General features: G+C 34.0%; 1 protein-coding gene across 1 annotated transcript in view; it reads right to left on the bottom strand.

The window, feature by feature from the left end:
* INPP4B (inositol polyphosphate-4-phosphatase type II B) overlaps window positions 1-17,213 on the bottom strand; it is a 758,464-nt gene that overhangs the window by 152,378 nt on the left and 588,873 nt on the right. The window contains 2 exon segments of the mRNA XM_019420351.2: window positions 1,093-1,201; window positions 16,355-16,459. Coding sequence (XP_019275896.2) covers window positions 1,093-1,201; window positions 16,355-16,459 — 214 coding nt within the window.

The following is a 17,213-nucleotide window of genomic DNA, read 5'->3' as shown; positions in this document are numbered from 1 at the left end:
TATAGCTAAGTTAATAGTATTGTACCAAAGTCAATTTCTTGAAAGCAAGAAAAAAATATATAAATATGTATTATTAGTTTATATATTAATATAATAGTATGTCACCTATTCAATCATAATTTATCTGAATGTTTTCTTCCTGAACATCTGGACACTGAATAAAAATGTGTTATGTGGTAAATGTGATAAAACTTAAAAAAAAATTCTGGTTTTGCCACTCAGATTTTCTAATACTATTAATAAACCAACTATGACTGAGAATAACTATGTTCTCATAACTTTCAAACTTTGAGATCTTAATCCAAGAAGAGTAATGGCTTGAAAAGGAAAGTAAAGTTATCCTTCAGACCTGAATGATACTTTTTATGGTTTACATGAGTATAGGCATAGCTAGAGGGTATTATAGGATAAACTCAGTACCTGGGGGTGAGTACATGGGGGATAAACTACTGATGCAATATTTTAAAGTAAATGAAGACAAAAAATTGAGAAAGTATATTAAAATTATAAATAACAGTGATAATAGTTTTTGTGTCATGCCTTTCTCCTAAGGGATATGATTCCTCTTTTAATCTCATCACTTTACAGATACAGTTCTGTGTTGATGTCTCTTTTTCAAATGGCACAATTAAATGATAGATAGTTATGTGCCTGGACTTAGGTCAAAATGGAAATCAATAGTAGGGTCAAAGTCATAAATTAGGTCTCATGCTCTCCATCAAGTATCTTTGGGTTCACAGTTAAAGTGGAATGTTTTCAGCTAAATCTCCATCTGAATACCATTCCATTCAATGTGCCATAGTTGATACTAGATACTAGAATGTATCTATTTTGGTAGCATGGTTTCCAGAAATTTTTTCTGCCAGCATAATGCTACTACTCTATAAGCAATACACTCAGGCATTTCATTTATTCTAATTTAATTTCTGCTCAAGTATTTTTTTTTGACATTTCAACAACTTTAAGTTACTTAATGGGTTGCAGAATTGAAGAATTGTTCATTGTGATGGAACAAACTTCTTTATCCTAACATTATACACAAACTTCTCCAAAGGGAAGATAATATCATTAATGCATTCTCTCATCACTTACTTTCTTCTTTCCATTTCAAATCTATGGAGTAGTTTCCGAAGACCACCATTCTTAAATCCCTGAAAATGGGCAGCTGGGGCTCCCACGGTGATGACATCGTAGAGAGCATCTGGAACAGGAATGGACAAGGAGATGAACATTTTGCAAATATTTGTCTCCAGCATGCTGTTGGCATGGAAGTATACACACTGTTGGAAGTTTGAGAAATTATTCTGTTTAATTTTGCAGGAATAACTATGAACTCACATCTCAAGGGGGCAAGAGGAGCTAATCAATCTTTCTAAAAGCCACCTGTGCACCTAACCAAGTTATAATATTTCTTTGATTTATGACTACATCTTAATTATATGCTACTATCTGGAACAGTATGTTCTCTCATTCTTCTATATACTTACTGAGATAACATGTTAATTGGTCTTTTGTGTATTTTACTTTATTGAGTTTTGCATCATTTAATTTGCAATCATATTGAAATTCAACAATAATGAACAATCTTTACAGAGAAAATTTACAGAGGAAAAAACCCAAATTATTAATTCATCTTGGCTCAAGGGCAGAACATTACTAGTGCATTAAAAAAAAAATACTATACAGAGTAGTTTCCTGCCTGTGTATGTTAAACCTTAGACAGCTTGGAATGCATGCTTTTGCAATTTTCTTAGGTGACATAGAAAGAATACACAAAATATCTCTAGATCTATTTTCCACAAAGATATTTTGTTTTTTTAATAAAAAAATCCATACATTTAAATTGCAACTCCATCTTTTGATCTTGAAACATCAAGTTTGATGCTTATTAAGTTTAGGGCTTCAAAACATGGCATCAATTTTACATTCTAATGAAAAGTATCCCCATAAGAAGGAAAACAGAGTGAGCATCTCTGGTTAAACTACATTTTATTTGAGAAACCTAATTTCATAGTAGATCCTTTTCAAATTGATTTTGGTATTGACACACTGGTTGTTTTTCAGTTCTCATTTACAGGGAAAACATAAATTATTTTATTAGCTTCACGTAAACACCGTAACTTCTTCATACTGGTTCAATCCAAATGCACTTGAAATATTTTTCTTAATAAAAAAACGTCTTTAAGTGAAAGACTTCAGCAGCACTCAGAGAAGTCAAGGTCACACAACAGAACAAAACAAAACAGAAAACAAACAAACAAAAAACCCCACAGAATACAACCCAAATCAACCCATCAATAAGGCACATACTGAACAATCACTCAATATATTGCTGGAGTGGTAATCTCTTGCCCTTTTAAAAAGTCACTAATAAACTGAAAGTTAGCTTTTCTTAATATAGCAGAATATAAGACTTGTGTGAAATTTAAAGACTTCTTAGTCCAGGATATTTTAACATAGGGCTAAGAAAAGGGTTTCAGGGAGTCCATGAATATATGCAAGTTTTGTAAGTGTCTGTTCTACTTTATGGAAAAGGGCCACAGCTTTCTCAAATAGCCATGACATCATCCGAAAGTTACCAACACTAAATTCCAGTCCATCTTCATCTACCTCATGAGAAACCCGAGCACCTTGAGAAATTACCTGCTTCATCTAAAGTCCCAAAGACTTCAGGGTCTTTCACCTTCTAATCCAGGGATGGAGAGCCAGGGGTTTAAGTAAATGACCAGAACCTGAGTCCCTCACTCTGGATCCCAGCTCTGCCACTTATGAGCTGTGCAACATTAGGAAAATTATTTAACCTCTCTAAGTCTCAGTTTCCTCAGCTAGAAAATGGAGTTGAAAATAATTAGAAGTGGTGAGCATTCATTATTACCTATGATTCTTTTTCTTTTTTTTAAGCTTATTTATTTATTTTGAGAGAGAGAGAGAGGGAGGGAGAGAATGAGGAAGAGACAAAATCCCAAGCAGGCTCTGTACTGCCAGTGCAGAGCCCCACACGGGGCTTGAACCCAGGAGCCATGAGATTATGACCTGAGCTGAAATCAAGAGTCAGACACTTAACTGACTGAGACACCCAGGAGTCCCTACGATTATTTTCCCTGTAAGAAGTTATCCTACTAAGGAAGCAAAGAAAGATGATATTTTAACTATTGCTTCTTTACCATGAAAATACACTTTTCAGTCTGAAAAGGAAAGTGAAATTGAGGTTCAGTCTCCGGTTCCTGTGTTAATTTAAACTAAATGCAAAAAGAAAAATCATCATGATGATGCAAGCAGAAATACATTTCTGCTAAAAGCTGGGTGACCAACAATACCAACAATATAACTAAGTCACTTTAAACCCAAATCCCATTAAGCCCAAGCTAAATGCATTCCTAACTCAATTTTTTTTAATTGTCTGTAGCCTCCCGCTGGATTCAAAAATCCACATCTCCAACATCATCTAGCAAGGGGGGGAAGAATGAAGGAAGGGGAAATCCGAGTTTGTGGCCTCTCCACCACCACCTAGCATGAGGGAAAGAATGAGGGAAGGGGAAATCTGCATAGAAAGAGAGACCAGTCCTAACTGATGGAGGTTAAAATAACTTATTTTTGTAAAATTTGCAAAAACACCTGACCAGAAACAAGTTGCTGAGGCCCACTGAAGAATCTTGTGATACCCATACACAGGAAGAGCCAGACTTGAACTTAAGTTGTACTAGCTTCATGGTAAATCTGTCTCTTCAATTCACCTATAGTTTCCGCATTTTTCCAAAGCTACTTTCTAGGAGCAGAAACTTTCTTTTTGTTCCTCCACTTTGCTCTGGGAAATTCTAGATATCTGTGAAGGAACCATGAAACTTGGAAGTGGCAGGTAAAGAAAGAGAAGCAAGTTGCTCAAATATTCTCCATGCCTCATAATAAAGAGCTGATTATTTTTAAATCTAAATGAAGACATGTGTGTTTCTTGAATCCAATGATATAAAGAGCTTCTTTAGTTATAAACAAGTTCTTTGATATCCAAAGTTCTGACTGACTTTTACTTGTTTCCATTCTATTTTCTATTTATAAGCTCATTCGTTTCAGAGTTTTAACACTATTTCTTTTTTACCAAAGCCTACAAAATCTCTATTTCTGGCTAGTTCTGACCTTTTCCACATTAAATAATCAAATTCCTAAGTGCCTTATGAATATTTCTGAATTTAAATCAGTTATTAAGCTTCACTTGCTCTAACTCTTCCAACCTGGTCTTCCTCCCCAGTTGTCTATGATCATTACAGACACCACATTTTTTTTAAGTCTTCCAGAGTAAAACTCTCAAGATATCAAGATCATTTTCAATTTCTCCTATTCCCTCAACATTTTACCTGATCAGTTTTTTTAATGTTTATTTATTTTTGAGAGAGAGAGAGAGAGAGAGAGAGAGAGAGAAACACAAGCAGGGAGCACAAGAGAGAGAGGAAGACACAGAATCTAAAGCAGGCTCCAAGATCTGAGCTATCAGCACAGAGCCTGATACAGGGCTTGAACGTGCCAACTGTGAGATCACGACCTAAGCCAAAGATGGATAGTTAACTGACTGAGCCACCCAGGTGCCCCTTACCTGATGAGTTCTCATAACTCTTCTACCAAATTTTATTTTCTCTTATCAGTGTTAATTATCTTTATCTTAATTCTGATCTTTGTTATTTCTTGTAGGGATTACTACTGCATCTTCAGTCTTAGCCTCCCTCTATCCACAGTGCACTAGATCACTTTCTTATATGCGTGGCCATTCAGTCACTTGGCCCAAAAGCACAGGCTCTGATACTTATACCCCTCTTCATATATTTCAAATATTAACAGAAGAACATTCAAATGCCTCAATATCATCCATGTTGTAGGTTTTCAATAAATGCCAATAAATAAACAAATATTTGTTTAATAATTCAGTTTATCTTATTATTTTTTTTTTTGCAGATCATACAAGGTATTACTATTCTTTAAAATTTTTTTGAATGCTTATTTTTGAGAGAGAAAGTGTGAATGTGGGAGGAGCAGAGTGAGAAAGAGACAGAGAATCCAAAGCAGGCTCTGCACTGTCAGTGCAAAGGCCAATGTGGGGCTTAAACTCACAAACCATGAGATCATGACCTGAGCTGAAGTTGGATGCTCTACCGACTGAGCCACCCAGGCTCCCCAAAGTATTATTTTCATAATTGAAGAAATAAAAAAGTTTATAAACACTATCAGGAAAAACATTGGAATCTGAAATAAGTATATCTTCATGGGATGAGGATGAAAATATATCCATCCATAGACTATATTCTATAAAAGAATAAGAGACCTTATGATTATTCACATGCAAAAGAATGAAATTAGATCCTTATAGCATGCACAAAAATCATCTCAAATTAAAGACTTAGACATAAGACTTAAAACTATACAACTCCTAGAAAGAAACATAGAGGAAAAGTGTTATGATATTGGTATTTACAAATATTTCATAGATATGACACTAAAAGCATAAGCAACAAAAACAAGCAAAACTACATCAAACTAAAAAGCTTCTGCATAGGTGAGGAGATGACAGACTGAAAAGAAAAGGAGAAAATATCTGCAAACCATATATCTGATGAGAAGTTAATCTCCAAAACATACAATGAACTCCTATAACTCAGTAGTAAAAAAATTAATAACCTTATTTTAAAATGGGCTAATGCCTTGACTAGACATTTTGCCAAAGAAAATTACAAATGGCCAACAGGTATATGAAAAAATGTTAAATGTTATTAATCTCCAGGGAAAATGCAAATCAAGAAGAAGAAGAAGAAGAAGAAGAAGAAGAAGAAGAAGAAGAAAGAAAGAAAGAAAGAAAGAAAGAAAGAAAGAAAGAAAGAAAGAAAGAAAGAAAGAAAAAGACAGTGAGTGTTTGCCATGATGTGAACAAATTTGAATCCTTGCACAATGTTACAGGATTCAAAATATGGTGCAGATGCTATGGGAAATAGTATAGACGTTCCTTATAAAGTTAAAAATAGAATAATGGTTCAGCAATCCCAGTTTTGGGTATTTACACAAAAGACATGAAATCAGGATCTCAAAGAGATATTAGCACCTCTATGTTCGTTTAAGCACTATTCATAATAGGCAAGATATGGAAGGAACCGAAATATCCATCAGTGGGTGAATGGATACTGAAAATGGATGAAGAAAAGTGGGTGAATTCCATGTACAATGGGATACTATTCAGCTTTAAAAAAGAAAGAACTTCTGCAATATGTGACATGGATAAACCTTGAGGTTACTATGTTAAGTGGAATAAACCACAAAAAGACAAATAATGCATGATTCTACTTGTATGAAGTATCTAAAATTAAGTGAGAATCAAATTAATAGAAACCAGAAGTAGAATACTGGTTGCCAGTGGCTGGGAGAAGAGGGAAAAGGAAAGTTACTAATCAAATGGTATAAAGTTTCAGTCAAGGAAGCCAAATATATACCAAACAATAAGCTATTAGGTATTGTACACTTAACATTTTGTTAAGAGGTTAGGTCTTATGTTAGATATTCTTGCTACAGTGAAAGAAAAAAGTTTATGACTAAGTTGCTGTCAATGTTTCTATAAAACTTGAATTAAATTTTAATATTCTGTCTAAAACAGGAAGAAATTTAAAAATACTTTAAAAATGTCTCACCACACACACACAGTCTCCCCATAAAAAAACACAAACAAAAACAAACAAATAAACAAAAAACTTCTGTTAGGAGATGAATATGTTAATTAGCTTGACTGTAGTAATTATTGACTATGTATATGTATAACAAAATATCATATTATATACCTGAAATATATATATATTTAAATATATATTTAAATAATATATTAAATATATTAATGTAATTAATTATATTATATAATTAATTAATATATAATTAATATATATTAATTATATATAATTATATATAATATTTATAATTAATTATATTATATAATTAATTATAATTAATATCATTAAATAATATATTTAAATATATATAAATATATATATTAAAATACAAAAACATATTTATTGTTGTTTAAATACTTTTGAAAATGTTTATGTTTGAGATAATTTTGGATTTCCAGAGTTGTTGCAAAATTAGAGAGTTCTGTATACCCTTCACGCATGTTCCCTATGTTAAAATCTTACAGACTCATAGATTAATTATCAAAAGTAAAAAATTAATCTTGTACCGTTACATCAAAATAAGTAGATAGTATGTTAGGATTGGTTTTTCCACTAACACCCTTTCCTCTTTCAGAAACTAGTCCAATATTCCACATTTTATTTAGCTGTTGTCATCTCCTCCAATCTATGATAGTTCCTCAGTCTTTCATTTTTGACTGTAGCACTTTTGAAGAATACTGGTAAGTTACTTTGTAAAGTGTCCCTCTGTTTGGATTTGTCTTATGTTTTCTCATAATTAGATTGAAGATTTGCACTATTGAGTAGGATACTATGGAGACAACATGCCCTTCTCAGTGCATTATAACAGGGAGTATGTTAAGTTGTTATCTATCATGTGCTGTTAACCTTGTGATGACAGCCACTACTTACAGTTGATTCTTCACTGTAAAGTTACTAAATGTTTAAAGAGACATATTTTAAGACAATGCAGTATCTTGTTTCTGTTCAACTTGTTCCCACTCATTTTAGCATCTATTGATAAATCTTGTCTAAGGCAATTATTACTGCTGTGTTTGAATGGTCATTTTCCATTTCCCTCATTCCTTCCACATTCATTAATTGGAATTCTTCTGGAAAGAATAGTTGACCCTTCTCCTTTATTCTTTTATATATTCAGTTTTTTATTAACATCAATATGGGCTCATGGGTACTTTGTCCCTTGGTTTATGAACTAACACTATCTTTATGTTCAAGTTGTTCCAGCTTTGTCCATTGGGAGCTCCTTCAGTTAGCTCTTGTGCTATTTATATAGGTTTCTTTCACACACACCATTTGTTGTCATCGTTGTTGTTCATTTTTTGAGCACTTCCTTACTTTCTAGAGCCACAGGATACTCTAGACTCTAATCTTATATTTTCCCTGCCTCAGCTCTAGAATCAACCAGCTTTCCAAGAATCCTAGTCCCTTTTACTGGACAATGGTGTTTAGAAATCAAATACTGGGGGTAGTTATGCTCATTATTATTGCTTCCAATCCTTTCAGGGGCTAGAGGTAGGAAATATATGTATGTATACTAACTTGTTTACATACACACATCTATATCTATCTATACTAACAACAACAAACCCATGAGTCCATATTATTACTCTGATTTCAGTTCAGAATCACAAGATTCCTTCTGGCCTTCCTTCCTTCTTTATTTCTAACTTCTTTTGCTCACTATCTTCATACCTACATATTGATTAACCCTAGTATATAAATAAAATAGTTTTAGAATTGTTCATTCATACTTCTTCTAGGAGTGAATTTACTAAGGGAAGTACAATGTTTGTAATTTGTTTTTAATATAGCCTTATAATATCCAGTGTTTCCTTAAATCAGATCCTTTATTTCCCATTCTTTTCATTAAATTATCATTTTTTTATAATTTTATTTACCATTTGTTATTTTAAACAAGATATTAAAAATAAATTAATAAGAAAGCATATTGGGAATATGAAATTCTAGGGAAAGGTTACATAATAATTAGTATCACAACAATCAGGATTTGAAAAAAAAATAAGAACAGAAAGGGAGCCAATTTCCTAACATAGGTATATGTTCTCCAGGGTGAAGTTACCAGGAGGTAAAACACAGGAGACTCCCCAAATATTCTTTATTCTTGAACTTCATAGAAAATATTTCAAATAGTCAAGTAAAAAGTAGTGTTGCTATGTTTCAGCACAGCTAGCAGAACTGAACACTTTATCTATATTTTAGAAGACATCTCTCCCATTTCCCCACCTTGCAAGCCAACCTTAATAATCCATTAATATCAAGAGGCTTTCTCCACAGGGACAATAAGTAGAGTTTATGTCTGGATGCGGAAAGAGCAACTAGGTCTCTCTTGCTCTCTCACTTTCTTGCCTTTTGATTCTACCTACCTTGATTAAAACCATTCCTCAAAAAGCTGGGATCTTTATGTGCCTATTTTGTAGAGGGTCAAAGAATTTAGGTTAACCTAACCTTTGTATATTTGAGGTCTTCAAAAAGTTGAAGTGTTAAAATTTAAACATTGATAACTCTGATATTGTGATTTATAACATAAAAAAGACAGCCACAGGCTCACAATAGTCAGTCAAGAGACCCACATCAGCAAACCAAGGCTTAATACCTAATCTAACTGCAGTTTCAGCCCCCCAGGAATGTAATCTTTAACTAGTCAACATAGAATTTCTTGGTCAGCACTAGGAGATTTACTAACAGGTCCCTTCCATTTCCCTTAGGATGATCTTGCCTAAAACAATGGATTCCTTTGCCAATCATTTTCTTTTTCCCCATTTCCTCAATACCTTTAAAAAAATCTTTCCTTTCTTGTAGCTCTACAGAGCTCCTTTCTATTTACTAGGTGGGATGCTGTCTGATTCATGAATCATTCAATAAAGTCAATTTGATCTTTTAAATCACTCGGTTGAATTTTTGTTCCTTAACAATAACAGGAAATAAAGATTTGGTCTTTGTTCCCTCTTCTGGTACAGCGGTCCTAAAAACCCTTGGAATTTCCTCAGCGTTGAGAGCTTTTCTCATGTTTAATGAAGTGACTATCGGACCTCACCTAAGGATAGGGACTGGATGCCAGTGAATCAAACAAAGTGATTAGAGGTTGGAATTTTCTATCCCTCCTCTCACACCCTGCCTCCTGGGAGAAGAGAAGAGCTGGAGATTGACTTCAATCCTCAATGGCCAATTACTTAATCAATTATGCCTATGTAGTGAAGTCTCAAACGAACAAACAAACAAACAAACAAACAAAAACACAACCCAAAGGACTAGGTTTGGAGAGGTTCCGTGTTGGTGAACATGTGGAGATGCTGGGAGAGAGGTGTTCAGAGAGCATGGAAGTTCTGGATACTTTCCCTATGCTTTGCCCTGTGCATCTCTTCCATCTGGCTATTATATCCTTTTATAATAAACCAGTGATCTAGTAAATAAAATGTTTTTCTGAGTTCTGTGAATAGCTCTATCAAATTAATTGAATGCAAGGAGAAGGGAACCTTTGATTTCAAGCCAGATAGTCAAAAGTACAGGTAACAAGCTGGACTTTCTATTGGCATCTGAAGTGAAAGGCAGTCATTAATTAACCTGGGAATCTGATGCTATCTCCAGGTAAATAATGTTAGAATTGAGTTGAAATTTAGGACATTCAGTTGGCATCTGGGGAGAGTTGGAAAATAGATGATGTGAGGAAAGCCCCATCCCCACACTGGAATGGTTCCACAATCATGAATGACCAAGGAGTGGCTCTGAAAGAAACAGAAAGTAGCTGCTGAATGTTATTCTCAGAATTTACATGAACTTAAGCAAAAGAATACAGCTGTGCTCTTCAGCTATGGATATGTTAGGTTTGTCACATAATCTAAAACAAGAAGATGCTGTATACAGCTATATAATCCTTAACTTTGAAATCATCTCTGTCATACTTTACACTAATCACTATAATTTTTAAATACCACACTCTTACTGAAATCACAAAATCTCAACTCTTGGGAGTCTTAGTATTTTGCAAATGTTGTTTGACAATTATCATTTACCAATATCACAGTATTGGAACTGCTAGATTTATCTCTTTGGTCCTTTCACCCTTGAATGCCACTTGCAATTATGAAAAAAATGGTAGACAGATTTTGGTACACTATGGAATTCATTTCCTGGTATCTTAGTGTAGTTGATGAAGAACAGTATACACTTAAAGTACTATGTTCAGTCTTGGCTGTAACAGTTGTACTTTTTAAAATTCAGTTAGAACTAACTGAAATGTATTGTATTCCTCTAAGAATGAGCAGATATACAAGTAAACAAATAGTCAATAAAAATAAAACTCTTAAATAACAATCTTATCATTCATATTTGTCTCTTTGGAAAAATTTCCTCATTTTATCCTGCTGTTTAAATTATCTATCTTTATAATATGAATAGTCCTTAACTGTATATAATAAAAGCTTTCATATTTTTGATACTTAGAGGCAACTATAAAAATCTAGGTGGACATTTATTTTATGAAAATTTGAGCAATAAAATCAGAGGTCTTTTTTTATTTCTAAAAAAAAATAGAATCTGTGCGTCTTCTTTTTTTGATAGTTCATATCTCAAAACTTGTCCTTGGCTTTGTGAAAATGGCATCATACACAGCATAACAGGAAAGTGGAATTCAAGTTGCGAATCTCATCAAGCTAAAGATACTAGGTTGGCTTGAAATTTAATAATAGGGCTGCCTCATAGCCTTTAAAAGCCATTTAATAATAGATATGAGATAATAAGTCTATTTTTTCCCAGAAAAATCTCTTTAAAGTTCCTACAACTATAAAAATAGTTCTAATGAAAAGAAAAAAAAAAAAAACATAGACATGCTGATCTCGTTTCAAGGAGCAATTTAAGCACAATCCCTGACTTCAACATGGCCCACAAAATGACTTTGACGTGAATCACAAGAGAACAAGGAATTTTAAGGGAAAACTATTTCAAAATAGTTGAAACAATTTGGCAACATCATGAAACATATCTAAAAGTAATTATACTTCATTGATGATGTGATATACTCAAACTCGAGACACAGAAATCAGGGAGCTCTAAACAGCTCCTCATTTGTTCCTTCCCTCAATGTGGATGTTTGAAAACTAAGGAGCAGAGGTTAGCTGATTCATCCTAGTTACACAATAAATTCTGGCTTATGTTGCACCTGATTCCAACTATAGCTTTATGATATACTATAGATTTTTCCTTTCTTTTCTTTCTTTTCTCTTTGTATCTTTCTTACCCTGTCTCCTTGTCTCTGTCTCTGTCTCTCTCTCTTTGCCATGTACTATAATATGCTATTATATATCTATAACACAAAATAAAACAACTTAAACACAGAATAATATCACAAGAATCCAGGGTGCCTGGGTGGCTCAGTCAGTTAAGCATCTGACTTTTGATTTTGGCTCAGGTCATGATCTCATGGTTCGTGAGTTTGAACCTAACATCCAGCTCTCTTCTGTCAGCATGGAGCCTGCTTCAGATCCTGTGTCTCCCTCACTCTGCTCACTCTGCTCACTCTCTCTCTCTCTCTCTCCCTCAAAAATAAAATAAACCTTTAAAAAAGTGTTACAAGAATTCATATTTTATAATATTCATAACTGGTTTTCTATTAAAGTAATATTCACCAGGGTAGAAAACTTTGTTTTTAATTTCAAGGTTTTGTCTTTGTTACTGTCACTGCCATCTAAGATCTCTATTGGGATTGTATTTGCTGTATTAAGTAATGAATAAGGGTGAAAAGTTAACTTAATGGGCCTGGGGGCACCTGATGTCAAATGGAGGTTATTTCATTTGTCAGTATGAGACAGGACAACATTAGTTCTGCTCAGTTACTTGTTTCTAGAGCTAGACATTAGCCTTGTGTTTGGTGAATCTGCCTGCTATTGTTTGCAAAGCTGCCTATCCAAATATATCAGGCATATTAATCAAATGTGGATTGAGGTAATTTACTAATGGTGAGAATGAAAATAAATGTAGACTACATCCAAATAACTCACCAGTGAAAATACCAAGGCTTGGCCAATCTTACTTGCATCATTACCTTGCAAAATGTTGTCTGTAATGCAGCTAAACATTCAAACCAGTAACCATGGATCTTAAATTTAGCTGAAATTATTTTAATATGCTGACTACATGTTATATAAGCAAGTAGAAAATTTGATTGACTGTCATCTTAAACTTTAACCATTTTATTTTGCAAATAAGAAAACCAATGCTCAGAAAGCTTATTTAACTTAGTCAATATCAAAAAGGGAATGGTAGGACCCCAAAAATTCAGTCAAGTTTTCAATTTCTATTATAACATATAGTTGGTGATATAGCCTATAAAGCACTTACTTTACCTAAATTCCAATCTCAAGTAATCGATTTTCAACTTATAAAAACATATTTTAAAAAACATATAAGCTTAATATTCAATATTACATATATTATATGTATACCACATATATGATGTATATAAAATTATTTATATATGTATAATACAATACAATACAATACAATACAATACAATACAATACAATACAATACAATACAATACCTATAAAATTTACATGAGGTGCCTTGGAGAAAAAGTCAGTATGCGGTAGAACTCAGTACCTTTGCATTAATTCTTGGCTATGAGGATATCTAGCCTTTTCCCACATTTTCTCCTTTAGGTCTTCAAAAAGAAGAACCAGTCTTCCTGAAAACTGCTCTAGAGCAAAAGTCTTCTAGTTCATGAGTCGTACCCTAGTTCTATAACATCAAAATCTTGCTTTTCTCTATACTACTTGATATTTATCATCACAAATAAGAAATTCCTCTATGTATCCTGTTATTATGGGTTGATTTATGCTTCCCAGAAAGATATCCTAGAATATGACCTTATTTGGAAATATGGTCTTTACAGATGTATTCAAGTTCAAATCAGGTCATTAGGACAGATCATAATTCAGTGTGAGTGGTGTCCTTAAGTGGGAGGTTTGGAGATAGAGCCAGACACAGTGGAGATGATGTTAAAATGCGCAGGGAACACCGTATGACGCATTGATAAACCAAAGAAAATCAAAGACTGCCAGCAAGCTATCAGAAGCCAGGAGGAGGTAAGGAAGAATACCGCTATAGGTTTCAGAGGGAGCTAGCTTAGCCAAAACTTTGATTTCAGACTTCTGGCCTCCAGACTGCAAGACAATAATTTTTTGTTTATTTAAGCCATTCAGTTTGTGGTACTCTGTTACAGCAGATCTAGGAAACTGATACATATCACAAACCAAAATAATTAGGAGAAATTATGTTTGCTTTTAGAAATTTACTTCAGTTGCAAGTTTCTTCCTCTCAAATTACAGAAACCCAAACTGAACACATTGTTTTCCTTCTAGCTCACTCTGGTCCATTTTTCAGATAGCATCTTGGAAAGAACAGCACAAATGGTTCTGTCTTTGTTTTGTTTTCAAGAAGTAAGTATAAGAAAAGGTCACCTAGATAATATTTTTTTCTTCGTTTGGTGGAAATATGTTAGGATCACTACCAAATATTTGAATGCATATTTAAATATACATCCGTATCAATTGGGCCCTAACAAGCCACTTGGTTTGAGGAGACAGCTATCTATCCACAGATGTACTGAAGTTGTCCTTCTCTCATTTCTTCCTTCTATCAGTCATTAAGTGCTTACATATGATAATTTTTCCAAAATGCCTAAGTCATCTTTTCTCTAAATCTGGCTACTTCTTAGTTCAAGATTTCATTGTCCCTTAATAGGCTCTTCACTGATCACTTTTCTCCTTTTTTTTTTTTTTCAACGTTTTTTTTTTTTTTTTTTTTTTTTTTTGTATTTATTTATTTTTGGGACAGAGAGAGATAGAGCATGAACGGGGGAGGGGCAGAGAGAGAGGGAGACACAGAATCGGAAACAGGCTCCAGGCTCTGAGCCATCAGCCCAGAGCCTGACGCGGGGCTCGAACTCACGGACCGCGAGATTGTGACCTGGCTGAAGTCGGACGCTTAACCGACTGCGCCACCCATGCGCCCCCACTTTTCTCCTTTTAACAGACCTGATAGAACTGAAAGATCGATTTTGTTCCTGTGATGGCAAATGCTACCTGTTTCATAATGGCTATTATTGTTCATTCCAGGTGTTTTACATACTCCAACTCACTTAAATAGGAAAAGTACACTTGCTTAGAAAGTAAATAACGGACTTAAGGTCATACATCAAAAATGGGAGAGCTGAAATTCTGTTTCATTTCAAATTACATAAACCTTACTATATCATTAGAGTGATTTAATATTGGTCATTAGAAAAAAATACATTGGTTTTCAGATAGATTTTAAGTATTTTAGTTTCTTTATTATTTATTTATACTTTGGTTTTAATGATTTTTAAAACCACTGGATGTTATGTTCAAACTACTGGTAGATATGCAGCAATCAAGGAAGAGTTTCTAAATGCTTTGGGCCAATCCATTTCATTTGTATTTCAGTTCTTTCGGTGACATAACTTCTGGTGAAAAGGAGCCAAGTTAAAATTTTAGATAGTAGATAAAGGTTACTAGAGGTATTAACATTACACATCATAATGATTATAACTACACTTAAACTTGCACATTAGCTGGTTCATATATATAATCAATATGTACAAACACAGAAAAACTGGTTAATTTTTATGCTTGTAAAACTTCAGATGATTCTAAAGCAGAATAGAGATTTTGACTTTTCAAAACCTAGAACCTCTATATTGTGACAATGGCTACAAAATAGGGTGTTAGCATGCATCTTTAGATGTATCTGTGTGTGTTTGCCTGTTGATACACTTATCCTGAAGGATTGGATGATCTAAATTAACTTTTGGCTCCAGGAACATGGGTACTGGTAGGATGACTATAGCACTTACCATTAAACAGGGAGACTTTTGAGAGGGAAAAGAGGTGAAGAGCTTCTTTAACAATGATGCTGGACAACAAGCATAATATCAGACTTTGATGTATGTGAATTCAGGCATATAGTCACTCTACTTATGCACAAAAATTGATATTGCAATAAGTTAAAGGAAGTGGGAGATGAGAAGAATATTTTAAAATATTTTTTTTACTAAGAAATACCAAGGAATCATGTAGAATGGCAATGAATGCAATACAGTGTTCGCTGTAAACCTCATTCAAGTATGTTTATAAAAATATATACACTTTTCCTTGAAAAATGTTTCTCACAACTGAGTATAGTAAAATACTCTACCACCTTCTTTCTGATAAATTCCCTGCTCATAGAGAAGCGGGTGATTCTGTTGATAGTCACCACTAAATCAGAAAAACAGCTCATGAGTCTATCTTTGGGCTTTGATTTTTCAAGACAGGAACAAAATGAACAAGTCTTGTTTTTCCTTTTTCTTATTAAAACAGTAGCACAGTTATTAGCCATCACTGGTACTACTTAGGAAGCTAACATTTACTTTGTGTATTCACCTGTTACTCAATTTAGGTGCCACATTTTTAAAGTATTGTTTAGAAACACAGCAACAAAAATGCTATACCCCCTTTTTTAGTAATCAGGGTCATTATCAAGTTAAATTGCTTCATCTTCATCTTTATATAATTCTGAAATTTTAAATTCTGCCAATAGTCAAGCTTTTTAAAAAAAGCACACACTAACATAATTTGCTCATTAAAAAAAAGAATATTATATATTACCTTTCAAGTGAGGGCTGTGGACATGCATTCTTTGCAAATGTAGATTTACTGGAACAAATTCTAATGTTTTCTCTCCTTTGCTGCTGCTTGATTTGAAAGAGGACCCTAAGTGGAAAAAAAAACCTGAACATTATTATTAAGTAAATAATAAATGTGTGTGTATGCACGCATGTTGAAAAGTATGCTTGAGGGGCGCCTGGGTGGCTCAGTCGGTTAAGCGGCCGACTTCGGCTCAGGTCATGATCTCATAGTCTGTGGGTTCGAGCCCCGCGTCGGGCTCTGTGCTGACAGCTCAGAGCCTGGAGCCTGCTTCCGATTCTGTGTCTCCCCCTCTCTCTGACCCTCCCCCGTTCATGCTCTGTCTCTCTCTGTCTCAAAAATAAATAAATGTGGGGCGCCTGGGTGGCGCAGTCGGTTAAGCGTCCGACTTCAGCCAGGTCACGATCTCGCAGTCTGTGAGTTCGAGCCCCGCGTCAGGCTCTGGGCTGATGGCTCGGAGCCTGGAGCCTGTTTCCGATTCTGTGTCTCCCCCTCTCTCTGCCCCTCCCCCGTTCATGCTCTGTCTCTCTCTGTCCCAAAAATAAATAAAAAAACGTTGAAAAAAAAATTAAAAAAAATAAATAAATAAATAAATAAATAAATAAATGTTAAAAAAAAAGTTAAAAAAAAAAAGTATGCTTGATATAGAAAAATGTTACAAGGATTTCAGAAAGGAAAACATATTTGTATAAGCTGCTTTTCTTTACTGAAATTCAATTTAAAAATTCTCAGTTATTCTTATAATAATACCATGAGATAAAATAGTGCAATTTGTTTCTTCCTGGTCTATCATGCCAAGATGGTAGAGTTAGAAATAAAA

This window comes from Panthera pardus, unplaced genomic scaffold, assembly GCF_024362965.1.
Source record: "Panthera pardus isolate Hobbes unplaced genomic scaffold, ASM2436296v1 HiC_scaffold_13, whole genome shotgun sequence".
Lineage (NCBI taxonomy): Eukaryota > Metazoa > Chordata > Mammalia > Carnivora > Felidae > Panthera > Panthera pardus.
Note: the sequence above shows the minus strand (reverse complement) of the source record. Positions and strands in the feature narration are given on the sequence as shown.